At 65.1% G+C, this 15,941-nt stretch overlaps 2 protein-coding genes across 10 annotated transcripts in view; one reads left to right on the forward strand and one right to left on the reverse strand.

The window, feature by feature from the left end:
• RNH1 (ribonuclease/angiogenin inhibitor 1) lies at positions 1-10,000 on the forward strand. Of its 7 annotated transcripts, none has more exons than XM_045067100.1 (11): positions 3,802-3,892; positions 5,043-5,180; positions 6,044-6,149; positions 6,841-7,011; positions 7,351-7,521; positions 7,909-8,079; positions 8,171-8,341; positions 8,419-8,589; positions 8,796-8,966; positions 9,553-9,723; positions 9,806-10,000. In XM_045067100.1, the coding sequence occupies exons 3-11, from the start codon at positions 6,064-6,066 to the stop codon at positions 9,891-9,893; spliced, it is 1,371 nt and encodes a 456-aa protein (XP_044923035.1). In that variant the 5' UTR covers positions 3,802-3,892; positions 5,043-5,180; positions 6,044-6,063; the 3' UTR covers positions 9,894-10,000. The 7 variants fall into 7 exon arrangements, with proteins under 7 accessions (XP_004781130.2, XP_044923038.1, XP_044923035.1 ...); XM_045067109.1 differs by having other exon boundaries at positions 3,876-3,892; positions 5,136-5,180; XM_045067096.1 differs by lacking the exon at positions 3,802-3,892 and adding an exon at positions 4,013-4,124 and having other exon boundaries at positions 5,136-5,180.
• PTDSS2 (phosphatidylserine synthase 2) overlaps positions 9,957-15,941 on the reverse strand; it is a 24,739-nt gene continuing 18,754 nt past the window's right edge. Inside the window, exons 4-12 of one of the 3 annotated variants that reach the window (XM_045067120.1) lie at positions 14,920-14,987; positions 13,234-13,368; positions 12,698-12,748; positions 12,356-12,469; positions 12,148-12,266; positions 11,617-11,731; positions 11,400-11,545; positions 11,114-11,299; positions 9,957-10,964 (exon numbers count right to left, since the gene is read on the reverse strand). In XM_045067120.1, coding sequence (XP_044923055.1) covers positions 10,805-10,964; positions 11,114-11,299; positions 11,400-11,545; positions 11,617-11,731; positions 12,148-12,266; positions 12,356-12,469; positions 12,698-12,748; positions 13,234-13,368; positions 14,920-14,987 — 1,094 coding nt within the window. In that variant the 3' untranslated portion in view covers positions 9,957-10,804. The remainder of the gene's footprint in view (positions 10,965-11,113; positions 11,300-11,399; positions 11,546-11,616; positions 11,732-12,147; positions 12,267-12,355; positions 12,470-12,697; positions 12,749-13,233; positions 13,369-14,919; positions 14,988-15,941) is intronic. The other 2 variants (XM_045067127.1, XM_045067134.1) reach the window with 2 other exon arrangements.

A 15,941-nucleotide genomic window follows, 5' to 3' on the forward strand; every position in this document is an offset into this window, starting at 1 on the left:
CCCGCCCCACCGCCCGTCCCGACGCCGCAGCAAGAACGCGCCCCGCCAGGCTCCGCCCCTGCCGGGCGAGGTCTGTCCCTCTCGCCGCCTGTCTTCTGGAGGTAAGTCAGTCCTGCGGTCCGTGCCCGGGGTTTGCTCTTATCGGCGCCCACCTTGGTCGGATCGCCTGTGAACACGCACCGGGCGCTCCTGCAGCCATGCTGCCAGGGTAGACGCCAGGTCCTGAAGTGACACTGGAGAGCAGGGTGCATGGGGAGGGGGAGCGGGGTCCGGTGGGGCTGGGGTCTGGCGGGGCGGGGGAGGGGCTTTCCGGGGCTCGAGGTCGGCGCGTGCTGGTGGCGTCAGAGCGTTCAAGTGCGCCCGCGCGTGCGCACCTGCGCATTGGCTGCCTCCCGGGGCATGCTGGGAGTCCCGGCGCTGGGGCGCCCCGGGCGCGCGCCGGCTCTGCGCGCGCCTCGGTTCTCCGCGCGGCCTCTCGAGGCTCGGCGGGAGCCCGCGGTCTGTCGGCGCCCGGAGCGGGGTCGCGCGAGTGCGGGGGAGGCTGCTGGGCTGCGCAGCATTTCCGGCGGGCGGTGGCTGGGAAGGACCCCCGAACCGGGGAAGCCCCGCTCTGGGGCGGTGTGCGGGGCGGTCCCGCGGGAGGGCGGGTCGCGGTCTGGAGGGCCGCTGCGTGGCTCGGCTGCGCTCGGGCAGTTGCGCGGTGTGACCGGGAAGGCTACACTGTGTGGGGCGCCTGCCTGGCCCGGGTCGTGATCCCAGGGTCGTGGGGGGGACGGGGGTGTCCCACATCGGGCTCCCGGCCAGGTACGGAGTCTGCTGCTCTCCGTCCCTGATGAAGTTCTGGAACCTAGGTCAGGTTCGGTGGGCTGAGGTCCGGAGCCGATGACCAAGAAAGAATTCCTGAGACCTCTTGGGTGCAAAATGGTGGTTTATTAAAGCCCGGGGACAGGACCCGTGGGCAGGAAGAGCTGCTGCCCCATTGTAGGGTCGGCAGGTTATGTACCCCGCGGTTGGGGGGATGGGGAAGGGACGGGAGGTTTCAGCAGAGTTCTCACGTGTTCGGGAGGGCCTGCCCTTAGGGCCTGATCAGTGTCTTTAGGTCAGGCACTAACATCAAGGTAGCTGGGAGGTCCTTGGTGGGGTGTTAGGGTCCTGCCATCATTTACCTTCCCTTCTAGCTCGGCCTCCTCCAGTGTATGGTGAGCAGGGAGACCTGAGGCCTTCAGGAACTGAGAGTTATTTGCCTCTGGAAATTTGTGCGATTGTGTCGCGCTCTCCCTGCCTGCAGAGATGACGCAACACCAGCACACACAGGTGTCGATGCACAAGCTCGTGTTTATTCCCTGGTCGATCTTTCTCCTTCCTCCCGTGGGGAAGGTCCCATGCCTTATATAGGGCATAACAGCCAATCACAGAGGCGTTCACGTGAACAGGAGGTATCTGGGGCTCGTAGGCAGTGGTGGCATACGGTGTTCATGTGACAAGCACGAGGTCCTGTGTGGCCAGGGTAGGCTGTCCGTGCTGCTCGGTCTATGTACCCGGCGCCATCTTAGGGGCATGACCCCGACACTATTGATAAGGTAACCTCCCTGTTTAGGTCTCTAGGACATCTGTAGAGCAAGGGAGATTGCTGTCCCGCAGGATTGCGATCCCTGCAAGTTAACTATTTATCGTTTTATGGCGGTCAGGTGCCTGAGGAACGCTACACAGATTACGGAGGGGAGCGGGTGAAGAGGGGGTGCAAGGCGCCAGCTTTGCTTTGTCCTCAGCCAGCCTCCTGCTCCCTCATCACCTCCGCCTGCCGCTCCCCTGCCGCTGCACTCGCTCTTTCTCTGTCAAGCAAGTAAATAAAATATTTAAAAAACAAGGTTTTTACAGAGTTAGACTGTGTTTGTTACTGGTCGGTGTACCTGTGTATTCATGTACACATTGTCCGCGCAGCTCCTCCGAAGTGGAAACCACAGTTCATCGGGTGTCGGTTTCCTGCCGCCGCTGTGACCCGTTGTCACGGAGTCTCTTACTTTACGGTTCTGGAGCTCCGAAGTGGGAAATGGGCGCTAGGGAGTTAAATCCAAGTATCCGTGGGCCTGGTTCCTTCCGCAGTTTCCAGGGGAGAACCTGCTGCTGGGCCTGGCCCGGCTTGTAGAGGCTGCCTTCCCTGGTCACATCTCTCTGATTTTGACCTTTTGCCTCCCTTTTGTAAGGACCTTAGGACTACTTTGGGCCTACCCAAGTCATCCAGGACAATCTTCCATCTCAAAACCCTTACTTAGTCACACTGCAAAGACTCCTTTGCTGGGTAAGGTAGAGATTTGGACATACTCTATCTACCATTACAAATGTTTCTTTTAAGAAAACATTGTGAGCACAGAGGAGTAGGAGCACATACTGAGATGTCAGAGCCTTTGTTTCTGGAATGTGGGCACGCTAGGGCTTTCCATTTTCTTTTTTCTTAAAGATTTCATTTATTTATTTGAGAGAGAGCAAGAGAATGAGCTGGAACAGAGGGAGAGGGAGAAGCAGGCTCCCCATTGAGCGGGGAGCCTGATGTGGGGCTCAATCCCAGGACCCTGGGATCATGATCTGATCCGAAGGCATAGGCTTAACCCACTGAGCCACCCAGGCACCCCTCTAAATAAATAAATCTTAAAAAAAAAAAAAAAAAGTTAGTAAAAAGTTCAGCCTGACAACTTGACTTGCTCAGAGGAGCTCATGGTGGCCCTGGGGTGGTTGCCTCTGCCTTAGCCCGCCTCTCTGAATCCACTGGGTTCTCTGGGACCCCTGGCCCTGCACTGGTGGCCCAGACCCCCTTGTCCATTGGGAGCCCAGCAAGTTACCCAAGCAAGGATTGACCCAGCCAAATATTCTCCCGGATTGAATAACCCTCGCTTTATTTCCCTAGAGAACCTAATCCCCAGGCAACAGGTCAGCTCCCAGTGTCCTCAGCCCCCATCCCATACTGTGCTGCTCCCTGGTGATCGCAAAGATGGGGTCAGGTCTGCAGTGAGCACCTGTGTTTATGAAACTGAACACCAAGGCACCTCCCTCCCCGCCTGCCCCAGCCCCGGGGCCTCAGCCCCCAGAGGCTCGCTGGCGCTGGGGAGGAGACCTACCTGACCTCTGCCCTGGCCCTCCAGCACTCATTCCCGACTTGTTTTTAATCCTGCGTTACCCCCTGCCCTGCACTTTCCGCATTGTAAATGCTATTAATTTATTTTTGGATTTCATGCGTTCCCCGCATTGGACTGTGAGCTCCGCGGGGCCCGAGGCCTTCGCTCTGCCTTGCTCACCAGCGTGGCCCAAGCGCCCGGCATAGCGCTCGGCACTCAGGAGGTGCTGGGTTAGCCGCGAGGCCGTGAGCGCCTCCGTGCCGAGGACGCATCCGGCAACCCCGCTCCAGCCCGTGTCCAAGTCCGCGCGCAGCCTCCGCCGGTGCGCCCGGGAGCGCGGGCGCGCGAGCTCCGCTGTGCGCGCCCGGGCCGGGGGCGGGGGCGACCTCGTCAGGCGGACGATGCAGAAAGCCCCCGGCCCCCCTCAGGGGTTTTCCAAACACGGCCTTGTCCCGCCTGTTGATGAAACCCGAAGTGCCCTCGAAGCTCTTTCCCTGCGGGCCGCGGTGTTCCTAGCGGGCAGAGGTCCGGGTTCCCTCCTTGGGATGCCGGCGCTCGCGTGAGGGCCCGCACGTCCGCGGAGCGCCCTGCCCGGTGGTGCGGCTCCTGCGCCCTGGGGGTCCCCCGGGTCCCCCCTCCCCCCGCGCTCCGCCGGCGTCCCGGGCCGTCCCCGGCCTTCCGCCCCGCCCGCGGCCCGCCCCAGCGCGTGACCCCGCCCCGGGACGTAGGGCCGACCGCACCCCAGGCCCCACGGAAGCCGCGGCTCGGGGGCTCGGCGGCCGGTGAGCGGCGCGGGGCCGGGGCGCCGGGGGGCGGGCGCGGGGAGCGGGGAGCGGGGCGGGTGGGCGGCGGGTGCCTGCGCGCGGGGTCCCAGCGGCCGCTCGCTCGCGGGGTGTCCCCGCGCCGGCCCGGGACACATGCGCAGTCTCCGGCGCGCGCGGAGGTGGGTGGCGGCCCTGGGCGGCCTCGGGCGGACCCCGGCGCGTCCCTGGCCGCCGCCCGCGCCTCGCACAGGTAACCGCGCGCTCCGCCGCCGCCTGCGCGGGGCTCAGCGGGCCCGAGACGCCCCTGCCCTGCGGTCCGGCTCGGCGCGGGCCGAGGGCACCAACACCCTGCTCCTGGCCTCGGGGCGCGGCCCTTTCTCGCACGCGAAAGCCTTCAGCGCCCTTCGGGGCCTTGGGGAGCAGCCCAGCTGCTGGGGGTCTCGATTCCGGGGGAAACAGGGAGTCGCGGCGCCTCTTCGGCTTCCTGGGGTTCTCCAAGGGGTCCGTGACGCACAGAGGTTCAGAAGAGCCCCCGAGCCCCGGTGCCGGCGAAGAGGTTTCCGCAGGGTCTGGTCGAGCCCGGGGCGGCGTGTGCGGGCGTCCGGCGGCCCCGTCCGGCTTCCCCGCCCGCGTTCTTAACCTCGGGCCGCCGGGGCAGAGCCCGACCCGGGTCGGCGGGCCGCACCGCGAGGGAGGGTCCCGCTGAACTCGCCCGTCCGTCCCGTTCTCCGGGGGCGATGACGCAGGGCTCTGGACTGGGGGATTTACTGACCACACCCGGGGCTCCGGGGCAGGCGGGTCTGGGTTTTGCTCACGTGGCCAGGGCAGTGGGCTGGGCAAACTCTGGCTTCCTACTTGGGTTGCTTGTGGGACCGGGCCCGTTGCGGGACCTCCGACCCTCAGTCTTTCCCGCTGGCCCATCAGTGAGGGTGTGCACTGGGGCATCTCGTCTGCTGGCTGGCACTCAGCCTTTACTGGTCTGGCCCCCCACTGGCTGTAGGCTCTGAACCCGCCTGGATGGAGGCGGGGAGTCCTCCCTTGAGCATGGCCAGGCCCCGCTAGGCACGGCCAGGAACACAGATGAGGCAGTGTTCCCAGGAAGCTGCGGTTTCAGGGAACCAGCAGCCTCTGCGGGCTTCAGTCAGCGTTTGCCTCGGCTTTTCTAAAGGGCGGCTGAATGGCACTGTTTCCGGGTGTGGATCCTTCCCGGGCTTTCTGATGACGCTTGAATGAAACCCAGCTCTCTGGCTCCCACCTTCAGGGCCTCGGGACACCCCTGTGCAGTCAGCGTCCACGTGGAACTCTGGTACGCTGGACAGTTAATCACTTCTTGGGGCTCTGTGCTGCCCCTGGTGAGGTGTTTCAGGGCATGTGACCTGCTCCCATGCCAGCCTCATTTGCCAAAGTCCTACCTGATTTCTCCGTGGGCCTGGGCTGACCCAGGGTGGGGCGGAGGACGTGTTCCGGCTTGTTGGGAGTCCCTGGGAAGGGACTGTGGACACAGAACCGAGTGGCCACCCGTGCGGGCAACACCAGAGTGCAGGCCAGTGGGCCTGGGGTCTCCACTTTCCTTCCTCAGCCCATTCCAGGGCAGTCGACCTGTGGCTGGTGGCCCTTGAGGAGCTGTTAGCCGGCCGCAGGCACCTGTCCTCCCGCCAGCTGCTTCAGGGTGGCGAGGCTCAGGCCCGAGCTCCTTCAATGCCAGGTGGGGGGGGGGGCGCATCTGGCCGGGTGAGGCTGCAGCACTGCTCCCCTTGCTGGCTCTTGTGCCCCACCAGGTGGGGTCTCCACACCGTGGTGTCGCCAGGCAAGTGAGAGATTGCGGCTTCAGATGGCCAGCACTGGCCTTGGCACTCCTGGGTAGGCAGGGCCCACAGGGCGGAGTGCAGGAGGCTGAGACGTGAGGCTGCTGCTGTTCTTCTGTGGTGGCCTTTGTCCGGGGAGCCCAGGGGCTGCAGCCTCCCTTTGCCTGCCCCGATTTGTGCTCCTGGGGGCTGAGGTGGAGAAGGGCACTGGCCAGGGGAGTGGCACTGGCTTCTGAAACACCAGCAGCCCCCCCCCCCCCGCCTTGGGGGTCCTGTTACGACTCCTTTCTGTCTGCTGGCTCTCTGGCCTGTCTCGTACTGAGAGTCTGGCTGAGATGTTCTCCTTCCTCTGTCTTCTGTCTAGAAAACACTTGGACTCGAACCATGAACCTCGACATCCAGTGTCAGGAGCTGAGTGACGCCCGGTGGACAGAGCTCCTGCCTTTGATGCAGCAGTACGAGGTGGTCAGGTAGAAGCTAGCCGCTTGGGGTGCGGGCGCGGGCATGGCGCACGGGCTCCCCCTCCCACTGCCGCCGGGCTGCGAAAGCACTGTTTATGGACTCGCTGTGAATTGTACATGATTTTCACACGCACGAGATGTTACTGTACTTCCTTCCCACTCTCTGAAAACATCAGCCTCTTCCTGGCTGAGGCGGGGTGGCCCGGGCTTGGCATGGAGGCTCTGAGGGCCTGTCCCCTTGCTGCAGGGCGCCGGGGTGCAGCCCTGCTGGCGGTGGGCTGGGAAATGGAGTCAAGACTGGGTTTGGTTGTTGAGCTCTCCCGCGTGGCCCTCTGAGGCACAGGGTCCTTTCCCCAGCATTTCCGCTGTTCGGTTTCCTTGCGGAGATAGACGGGCTTTCCTGCGCGGACGGTGCCCCACGGGAAGGCGCGGGGAGCACGGGGCCCCACACGGGCCCCTGGTGGTGCCCAGCCTGCAGCAAAAGCCTCCTGAGATAATCCACACACTTCTCTGCTGCTTTTCTTTAAGTTTATTTTTTAAAATAACCTGTATGCCCCCTGTGGGGCTTGAACTCACCACGCCGGGATCAAGGGTCATTCATGGGAGGAGCCGCCCAGGAACCATCCCTCCCCCAGGTTGAGCTCTTGGTCCACGAACAGGCCAGGACATGCCGTGTGGTGACCTGGTGTCCTGTCCACAGGCTGGATGACTGTGGTCTCACGGAGGAGCGGTGCAGGGACATCCGCTCTGCCCTCCAGGCCAACTCCTCCCTGACCGAGCTGAACCTTTGCTCCAACATGCTGGGCGACGGCGGGGTGCGCCTGGTGCTCCAGGGCCTGCAGAGTCCGGCCTGCAAGATCCGGAAGCTCAGGTGAGCCGGCGTGACCCATGTGGTCCCGGGGCATGCCCCATCCCTGGCTCAGGTCCAAACCTGCTTGGACAGTCCTGGAGCGTTGGGGGCCCTTCCTGCCTTGGCCGAGGCCCCCAGTTCCCCGAGAGGTGTGGTCGTGCCACAACCCCGCCTGTCATTCCTGAATGCATGGCCCAGCTTCCTCTGGACCTCACAGTGCCTCGAGCAGCCCCATTGTGCTCCCAGGAGACCCCAGATCCCTGGCCCTCTTATGGGGCTGTGCTTGGTGGGCTCCCTTGGGTACGGGATTGGCCAGAGCTGACGGGGGCCGTGCTGATGGCCAGCTTGGCTGTACTCCAGCCTCGAGAACTGCTGCCTGACCAAAGCCGGCTGTGGGGTCCTGCCCGACGTGCTGCGCTCCGTGCCCACCCTGCGGGAGCTGGACCTCAGCAACAACCCGCTGGAGGACGCGGGCCTGCAGCTGCTGTGCGAGGGCCTCCTGGACCCCCAGTGCCACCTGGAGAACCTGCAGTGAGTGTGTGACAGACCACCCCCCACCCTGGGCTGCGGGGAGCCGTGAGGAAGGGGCTCTTGGGAGACCGCCGCCAGCTGTCCTGGGTGTTGCCGGGACCATGGGCCGACACCAAGAGTGGGCCTGGCAGCCCACAGCAAGCACCCATGGGCCGGGCGAGGGAGGCTGGTGTCTCTCTCCCAGCTCTAGGGCATCCTGGGCACAGTGGGGGGGCTCCTGGGCTGGGAGCCTCCAAGGAGATGGCCCCTTTGCCATGGCTGCATGGTCCTGGCCCTGCTGCCCACCCCCACCCCCCGCCCGGTCTCATGGGCCCCGCAGCCTGGGGCCGGAGAGGCCATCCTGGCAGTGCTCCCTGGGCTGGAGTTCTGACCCCCGCCCATCCCCAGTCTAGAGTACTGCAACCTGACAGGCGCCAGCTGTGCGTCCCTGGCCTCAGCGCTCAAGGCCAAGCAGCACTTCAAGGCGCTTGTGGTGAGCAACAATGAGCTTGAGGAGGCCGGCGTGCGGGTGCTGTGCCAGGGCCTAGTGGACTCTGCCTGCCAGCTGGAGACGCTCAGGTAAGTGCTGGGCCTGGCTGGGGGGGGGGCGGGGGGCAGTGGGTGCTGCAGGGCTGTCTCCCCAGCCCAGCCGGCCCTCCTGTGCTTCCAGGCTGGAGAACTGCGGCCTCACGGCAGCCAGCTGTGAGGACCTATGTGGGGTTGTGGCAGCCAAGCCCTCGCTCCAGGTTCTGGACCTGGGGGACAACAAGCTGGGTGACCAGGGCATCGCCACGCTGTGCTCCAGCCTGCTGCACTCCAGCAGCCAGATCCGGGTCCTGTGGTGAGTGTGCCCCCGGCCTGCACCCTTGGGGCCGTGGCCTCGGGGCCCCTGCCGTGACCTGTCCCCTGGGCCTGCAGGCTCTGGCACTGTGACATTACCACCACGGGCTGCAGAGACCTGTGCCGCGTCGTCAGGGCCAAGCAGAGCCTGAAGGAGATGAACCTGGCGGACAACGTGCTGGGGGACGAGGGGGCCCGTCTGCTGTGTGAGAGCGTCCTGGAACCCGGCTGCCAGCTGCAGGCCTTGTGGTGAGTGCGGCCAGGTGGTGGCTGGGGCCCCAGGGGCCCCAGGGCTGCGGTGGCTTGTGTCTGGGGGCCAGGCCTCTGCGAGGGGGTGGGGAGGAGTAGGGCGCTGGCTGTCTTTGGAAGGTGGGGGTCGGGGGCTTCCTGCTCGGGCCCCCGGGGGCCTCGGAGAGCGCCTCGAGCTGTGGGCCCGGCTGCCGGCTGTCTCCCAGGATGAAAACCTGCAGCTTCACGACCGCCAGCTGCGCCTCCTTCGGAGAGATGCTGGCCCAGAACAAGCACCTCATGGAGCTGCACCTGAGCTGCAACAAGCTAGGCGACGCGGGCGTCCGGGAGCTGTGCGAGGGTCTGCGCCAGCCGGGTACCGTGCTGCGCGAGCTGTGGTGAGCGCGCCGGGGGCGTGGGGCGAGTCGTGCTCCCCACAACGCGTCGTGGGCCAGTCTCCGCGGTCGTCTGCTCTCTGCTTCTTACTGTGGCTTCTGGGTGAGGGGTCGGCTTGGGCAGAGGGCGGAGGTGGACAAGCGGCGCTGGGCCTACCCTTCCTGGTCCTCACCCTGGAGGCCTGGAGCCTCTGTGCACCCTGTACCTGCACCCCTGCTCTTCTGCCTCTGGTTGCCTCCTTGGCAGCTCACTGTCCAGCCAGCCAGCTCCCAAAGCCCTTGAGGAGGGGAGGGGTCGGATGAGGCCCTCTGGTGCCCTCCCGTCTGTCCAGGGAGGTTTGGGCCCTGGGTCCAGGTGGTGTGAGGTCAGTGTGACCATTGTGCCCACGGAGGGGAGCTGTGTGCTCCTGTTGCCTTTGGCGGGCCCTCTGTACCCGGCCAACAGCACGACTCTAGGAGCTCCCAAGCTTGAGGTCTGGGGGACAGGCCGGACCCCGTTGCTCCACACATGCTGTGCTGCGGACCCCCCCATCACCCTGTGATTAGCAGGAGGCCCTTTTGTCCTGACCCGTGCCCGGTCTTGGCCCAGGATCGGGGACTGCGATGTGGGTGACGAGGGCTGTGCCAGCCTGGCCTCGCTCCTGCTGGTCAACTGCAGTCTGCGGGAGCTGGACCTCAGCAACAACTGTATGAGCGAGGAAGGCATCCGGTGGCTGATGGAGAGCGTGGAGCAGCCCGGCTGCATGCTGGAGCAGCTGGTGTGAGTGCCGTGTGCGGGGAGGGGGGAGGCTGGAGGGGCACAGTCCCCACAAGATCCTGACCCTGCGTTCCGGTGCCCACAGCCTCTACGACATCTACTGGTCCGAGGAGATGGATGATGACCTGCAGGCCCTGGGGGAGCGCAAGCCCGGCCTGAGGATCATCTCCTGAGCCCGGCCGCGCCCTCCCGGGGGCCTCCTAGCTTTGAACCAAGAGATGCTCTCAGCTCACTAATGCAAGAAAGTTCTAGACACTTTATTAAAGCACTTTTTTTGGCAGGAGGAGTGTTGTCTTTTCTGTGGGGCCCCCACCAGGCCTGGGTCGTAAGTGTGTTTCCACCGGGGCTGTCCCACAGCAAGCACGCACCCGTGCCTGGGACGGCCGCCTCCCTCCCGCCGGCCTGGCCGTCCCTCTGCACGGCTCCGACCCAAGCGCACAAATACAGCAGTGGCCCCAGGTACCCGCTCCCCCGTCACCCTGGGCAACCCCTGTGCTGAGGGCAGGACCAGGCTGAGGCTGGAGGCTGGTGAGGATGATGCAGGGCCGCAGGCCTCCGGCACCGGTGTACTTGTTCTGTTTGCTCATGACGGCCCCCACGCCCTCCTCCCCACCTCAGACGCAGGGCCTTTGACTCTCTCTTTCCTCAGGGGACCAGTCCCATGACCCCTGGCCCCGTGCCCACCTGTTTGTGGGGTCAGACAAAACCTCCCTGGGTGAGGTTTTTCTCAGCCATTGGGGTGTCCGCACTCCCCGTGAGATGCAGCTGGGGCCTTGGGGTGGCCGGCATGGACACCCAGGGCCTCAGAGTGGCCGGGGCCCAGAGAGCAGAGAAAGGCACAGTTATGCCTGTGATCTGGAGGGAGGAAACCACTGCCCAGGGCCAGCCCAGCCACACTCGTCACCCCAGAGCAGCCTCAGCAACACGCAGCCCACGTGCCCACACCCCTCCACACCGTGTTCACACACGCGCACATCTGGGACAGGCCACCTTCCGCCCCGCCCCGCAGGGCCCCACTATGCGCATGGGAAAAAGGAGGGTCTGACCCCATGGGCCGAGGGGCTCCCGGTGGTCGGGAGCTACATCAGTTTGGGGCCGGCACCCCCTCGCTCTCCGGTTCCGTGGGCCCCGGGAGGTCTTCGGGCTCAGGCAGGTGTCCGTCCACATGGCTCATGGCTGTGCTCTGGTCGCCCCTGCTCTGTTGCTGCTGCCGCCGCGTCTCCTTATACCTCAGGGTGATGTCCCTGGGGACAGCGGGAGCCAGGTCACCGCCAGCTGGCCCACGGAGGTCCTGAGAAGCTGCCCCTCACAGGGACGCTCCCAGAGTTACAGGGAGGGACCCCATGACCCAGATGCCAGCTGACCTGGCCTGGGAGACAGCCCACGCCCTTACCGCAAGAAGAAGCGCCAGACGGTCCAGGTGAGCACGAGCACGGAGCCGAGTGTCCAGCACTGCGAGATGTAGAAGGGCAGGGACAGCGTGAGCGTGTGCGGGTCGTACTTGATGACAATGAGCAGCTCCGTGGCCGTGATGGCCGCCACCAGCCAGGCCTGCTGGCCTAGCTTCTTGTGGGGCTTCCTGCGGGGGGAGGGCACTCGGCTGAGGGCGCTGTCGCTGGGCCCCAGGGGCGGCAACGCGGAGGGGGCCGGGGCCCACCCCACCCGTCCGGGGCCCTCACGGGTCGTCCATGAAGTCATAGATCTCCCGCATGGCCACACCGCCCACGTTGACGAAGAACACGAGCCGCAGGAGGACGAGGGAGTGCTCGGGGGGCAGCCACAGCACGAACTTCAGGTAGAACGTGTTCAGTTCTGCCAACAGAAACTGGGAGACACAGGAGAGTCGGTGGCAAGCCGGGCTGCCCGGCGGGCGCGCGCAACACGGGCCGGCCTTACCACCAGGATGATGCCGCACACGGCCAGCCAGCGCCGCAGGCTGGAGGCCGGCTTCCACTCGAAGCGGACCCAGCTGTAGGGCGTGAACTGGAAGGCGATCCTCTTCATCTTGCCCCTGGGAGCACAGGGCCCCGTCACCCTGTGGAGCCTCTGTCCCCCAGGCAGCCATGCCAGGTGCTTGGAGCCCAGTGGCTGCTCCCTCCCTGTGACCCCGCCTGCTGCCCCGGGCCCCATGACGGATGAGTGGGGAGACCCCTGCTGCCCAGTGCCCCGCCGGGTCTGTTCCCAGACCGCTGCTTCCGATCCCAAAGGAAAGGGATGGTAAGGAGAGCAGCCCTGGGGCACGAAGGGCAGCTGACCGCAGGCTTCCTGGCCACCACTGGGGCCCTGGGGGGCGGATCTGGTGAGCAGAGACGCGGGCAGAACCCTGGTCCACTGCCCCTCCCCCCAAAAGGCGCACTGGCGTCACCTCCAGACCCCACGGGGACACCCTGGCCCCCAGGGAGCAGGGCAGCTGCTCAGGAGACGCACTTGTAGGTTGGAATGTTCCAGAGGCCCTGCCACTTGTACGTCTTCAGAGACAGCCACTCGAGGGTCTTCATGCCACAGTAGATGCCCAGCCCGTTGCAGACGAGCACGTCCATGATCCACTGCGGGCAGGAGCCGGCAGCGCAGGTGAGTGCCCTGCCCCCTCCCCGGGGGCCTCTGCACCTCCCCCCCAGGCAGCTGCGGCACCTACGTGATCCCACCAGCACTCGCTGAAGTTGGGCAGCTGGTGCTCCAGGCTGTACTCGAGGAACTCGAACATGACGCTCACGATGGTGCACATCCACCAGTCACGGATCATCAGGGTCTGCGGGCCGCAGCAGAGCATCAGACCAGGCCCGCTGGGGGGACATCCCCAGCGCCCTCCCGGGCGGGGCAAGACACTGCTGGTGCCAAGAACCAGCACAGGTTTGGGGCCACAGCCCCCAGGCCCTCACCCACCACGCTCTGGCTCTCGGAACGGCAGTACGCATCTGGGAAATGGGCTTGGAGCACAAGGCAGGCCCAGGGCGTCCCCCCGCCGAGGTCATCTTACCTTCAGGTACCAGCCAAGGAAGTGTGCTGGCACAAAGCCATCCAGCTTGTCCTGTGGGGGCCGGACAGCTGCCTCAGGTGCAGCCCACAGCCCCCAGTCTCTCGCTCCCACCACGTCCAGGCTGCTGGGACAGTCTTAGCCTTCCCAAGTGGCACTGGTTGGACCCGAGGGACAAAGCCATGGTCCCACGCACACGGTCAGCACGCCTTGACCACCGAGGAGAGCCAGTGCCCTCGTCAACGGGGTCCCCAGGGGAGTACGTGGCTGGGCCGAGACTACATGTTCAGGCTGGATGGCAGGGACCTGGGCCCTGGTGAGCTGGGCCGGTGCCCCACATGTGGGCTGCACGACCCCCGGGGCCCCCCTAACCCTCCTCCAAGTGGGTTGAGTTGAAGGGAGCCTTGGGTCTAGCAGGAGGGAGGCCAGGGCCATGCCATGTCTGATCTGCAGAATGACTGGGGTTCTAGAAACATCCAGGACAGGTCAGCAATACCCGGGCACCTGCCGAGCACTAGGCTCCTGGGCCCCGCCCATACCCAGACGTTGTGGAAGGGGTCGCTCTTGTTGTGTGGATCATAGATGAGGCAGTTTCCCCCGTAGTCCCTCTCGGGCAGTGGGACCCCCAGCCTAGGGTCCACGTACTTCAGAAACTGGCGGCCGTCCTGGACAGTCTGCAAGGCCAGAACCCTGGTTAGCGGGGCCAGACGCTGCTGGTGGCCATGGGAGCACCCGGCTAACTCCCGAAACCTCGAGCCATGTCTGTGGCTTGGGGCGTGTGGAAAACACCTCCACCGAGGGGAGGCAAACACTGTCTCTGCCGCCGTCCCCCCAACACAGGGTTGGGCAGACTGGGGGGTCCACGTGCAAGGTGATGCCCCACTCCCCTCACGCGGGGACACAGCTGGGGCACCCGTCTTGCCGCCTCCCCTCTCCACCTCCCCTCACAGAAGCAGCGCACCAGGACAGCTTTCCCAGACACGGGTGCCTGCGCTGGCAAATCGCTCCTTCTGGCCTTAGCGCTAAGGAGACTCCGGGGCCGCGTGGTCAGAGGCTGCCCCACCTGCAGGCTCAGACCTTCCCCTTCCTCGGGCGCTCTCTGGCCACCGGCTGGGGCCTTCGGTCCACAGAGAGGGATCCCAGGATGCCCACGGTCAGGACCCCGTCCCCCCGCTCCTGCCCCAAGTACCAGCCAAGGTAGGGAAGAAGCAGAGAGGGGGACGGAGGGGCAGAGGACACAGACCTGCATGGCGTCATGTGACCACGGCCCCCCGTGCTACCCAGCTGCACTGCCTTGTCCTGCGATGGACCCTATCCCCCGCTTGGGGTCTCTGGAAATGACTCGCAGACCCTGACATCACTGACAACTGAAATCACCCCCATGCGGTTTCGGAAACCATGGGACGTGAGGCTGGACACTGCTGTGTCCCTGTGTCAGGACAGCAGGTCAGCAGGAGCCCAGGCCGGTGGGCATGGAACCTGGACAAGAGCTGAGAAGCCTCTGGAGGCTTAGCCTGCCATGGGGACACCCCACAGTGTGAGGTCACTCCCGAAATGCAAACAGAAGCAGGAGTCTCCACACACCGCCAACAGCGGCCACAATACAGATCCCGACGCGTGCAGGGGGCTGGGGGCTGTCCGGCTGCTCCTTATGGGTGACGTGTGCACGACTCACGGGCCCACAGCTGCACCCACGAGAGCCCGTCGCCGACAGCCCCGCTCTAGCAATGGCGCCGATGTCGCTGGCCACCCCACTCGGCAGAAGGATGCACGGGACCCAGACGCCCTTCAGGGGCCCCGGGGATAGAGGGGGAGCGGGTGGGTCGGTGGCTCTGGGGGACGCAGGGACGGGTGACCCAAGCTACGGCAGGCTTCTCCGCGCAGGTTGACAAACGCGGTACTGAAGAGGATAATGGGGCCACACCCAGAGAGGGACGAGAGCCACTGGCAGCTCCGAGGTTGTGCAGAACGACTTTGCAGACCGAGGTCACCATCGCAGCAGACCCCGGACCCAGCCGGCGAGGAACAGGAACGACAGACGCCAGTGCCCAGTCCTGACCCAAGGTTCACAGGGCGAGGGGTTTCCAACCTCCCTCTGAGCACACGGTGTGCCCGGACGGCAGCCCCCACAGCCTCTGCCCACTCCTCCGGGGGTGCAGCCTTGCTTCCCGCGGAAGCTGCGGAGGAGCGGATGGGCCACCCCATCTGACGGAGAAGCTGCTTACCTGGAAGAGTATGAAGATGAGGAAGAGCTCGTAGACCACGCTGACGCACAGCCAGAACCTCCAGTACGCTGCGGAGACGCGGGGTGCAGGCGTCAGGCGGGGCCCCGCAGCCCAGAGAGCGCCACCCGGGCCCGGCCTCCTCCCTGCCCTCCCGGTGGCCGGGCAGTCCTGGGTGGCGCCCCCCACCCCCGCCCCCGGCCATGCTTCCAGTCACACCGCGGACCTGTGGCTCAGCGAGTACGCAGTAACCTTCTGCCGATGCCGTTTATGGAGTTAAGAAAACCCACGGCCTAGGACGCAGTTTCTCCCACGTGGGCAGGACGTGGTTCCCCCCGGGGGTCCGCGGGAGGGGTCCCACCGACACGGTTTCTGACGTGAGCCCCACTGGATCCCCAGAGTAGACCGCACCTGGCTGTGGCAGCCGGTCTGGGGAAACGCCGCATTTGGGAGGGACGAGCCGTCCCTGGGGTGGTGCCCTTCTCAGCTGCTGGCGGGCCGAGCACACACGTGCTCCCCCAGAAAGAAACGAAATGTGACGTGACGGAGACGGCCCCTCGCTCGGCCACCCGCAGACAACACACGCGTGTGTCCCGTTGGCTTGTCGGGGCCGGCCAGACTGCCACAGAACGGAGAAGAAAGAAACTGTCCCTCTGGAGCCTCTGCGTAGCCAGGACCCCGTCTCTTCCAGCGCCGGGTTCCCGGAGCTCATGCGGAAAGCGGTTTCTCACCAGCAGGCGGTTACAAGGAGAGGAGTTATTCCTGGACCAACGTGCTAACTTCCACCTTCCGGAAATCTTGATAACCCTGTCTGATAAAGGCCTAAGATAGCTACTTTCCCTTTGCTTACTACCACTGTTCAAAAAAAACCCTAAGAGTTTGCTTTGAAAAACTCACTCCCCTTGAATAAAAAGGCTGGTGCTTGCCAAGGTGGGAGAGGCCCAGCCTGGCCTCTCTGCTGCAGGTGCAGGGCAGCCCAGTGCGGAGGAGCTCATGGGGCTCTGGCCTGCCCAGCACTCGGGGCC

The sequence above is a fragment of the Mustela putorius genome, unplaced genomic scaffold, assembly GCF_011764305.1.
Source record: "Mustela putorius furo isolate JIRA1106 unplaced genomic scaffold, ASM1176430v1.1 tig00000127_pilon_pilon_pilon, whole genome shotgun sequence".
Classification (NCBI taxonomy): Eukaryota; Metazoa; Chordata; class Mammalia; order Carnivora; family Mustelidae; genus Mustela; species Mustela putorius.

Excerpts from the sequence above, each read along its gene's own strand:
- RNH1 (XM_045067096.1), top strand. The coding sequence starts at position 4,028 with ATGCGCAGTCTCCGGCGCGCGCGGAGGTGGGTGGCGGCCCTGGGCGGC. Across the intron at positions 8,342-8,418 it reads AGCCAGATCCGGGTCCTGTG|GCTCTGGCACTGTGACATTA; the intron begins GTGAGTGTGCCC and ends CTGGGCCTGCAG. Across the intron at positions 8,967-9,552 it reads ACCGTGCTGCGCGAGCTGTG|GATCGGGGACTGCGATGTGG; the intron begins GTGAGCGCGCCG and ends GTCTTGGCCCAG.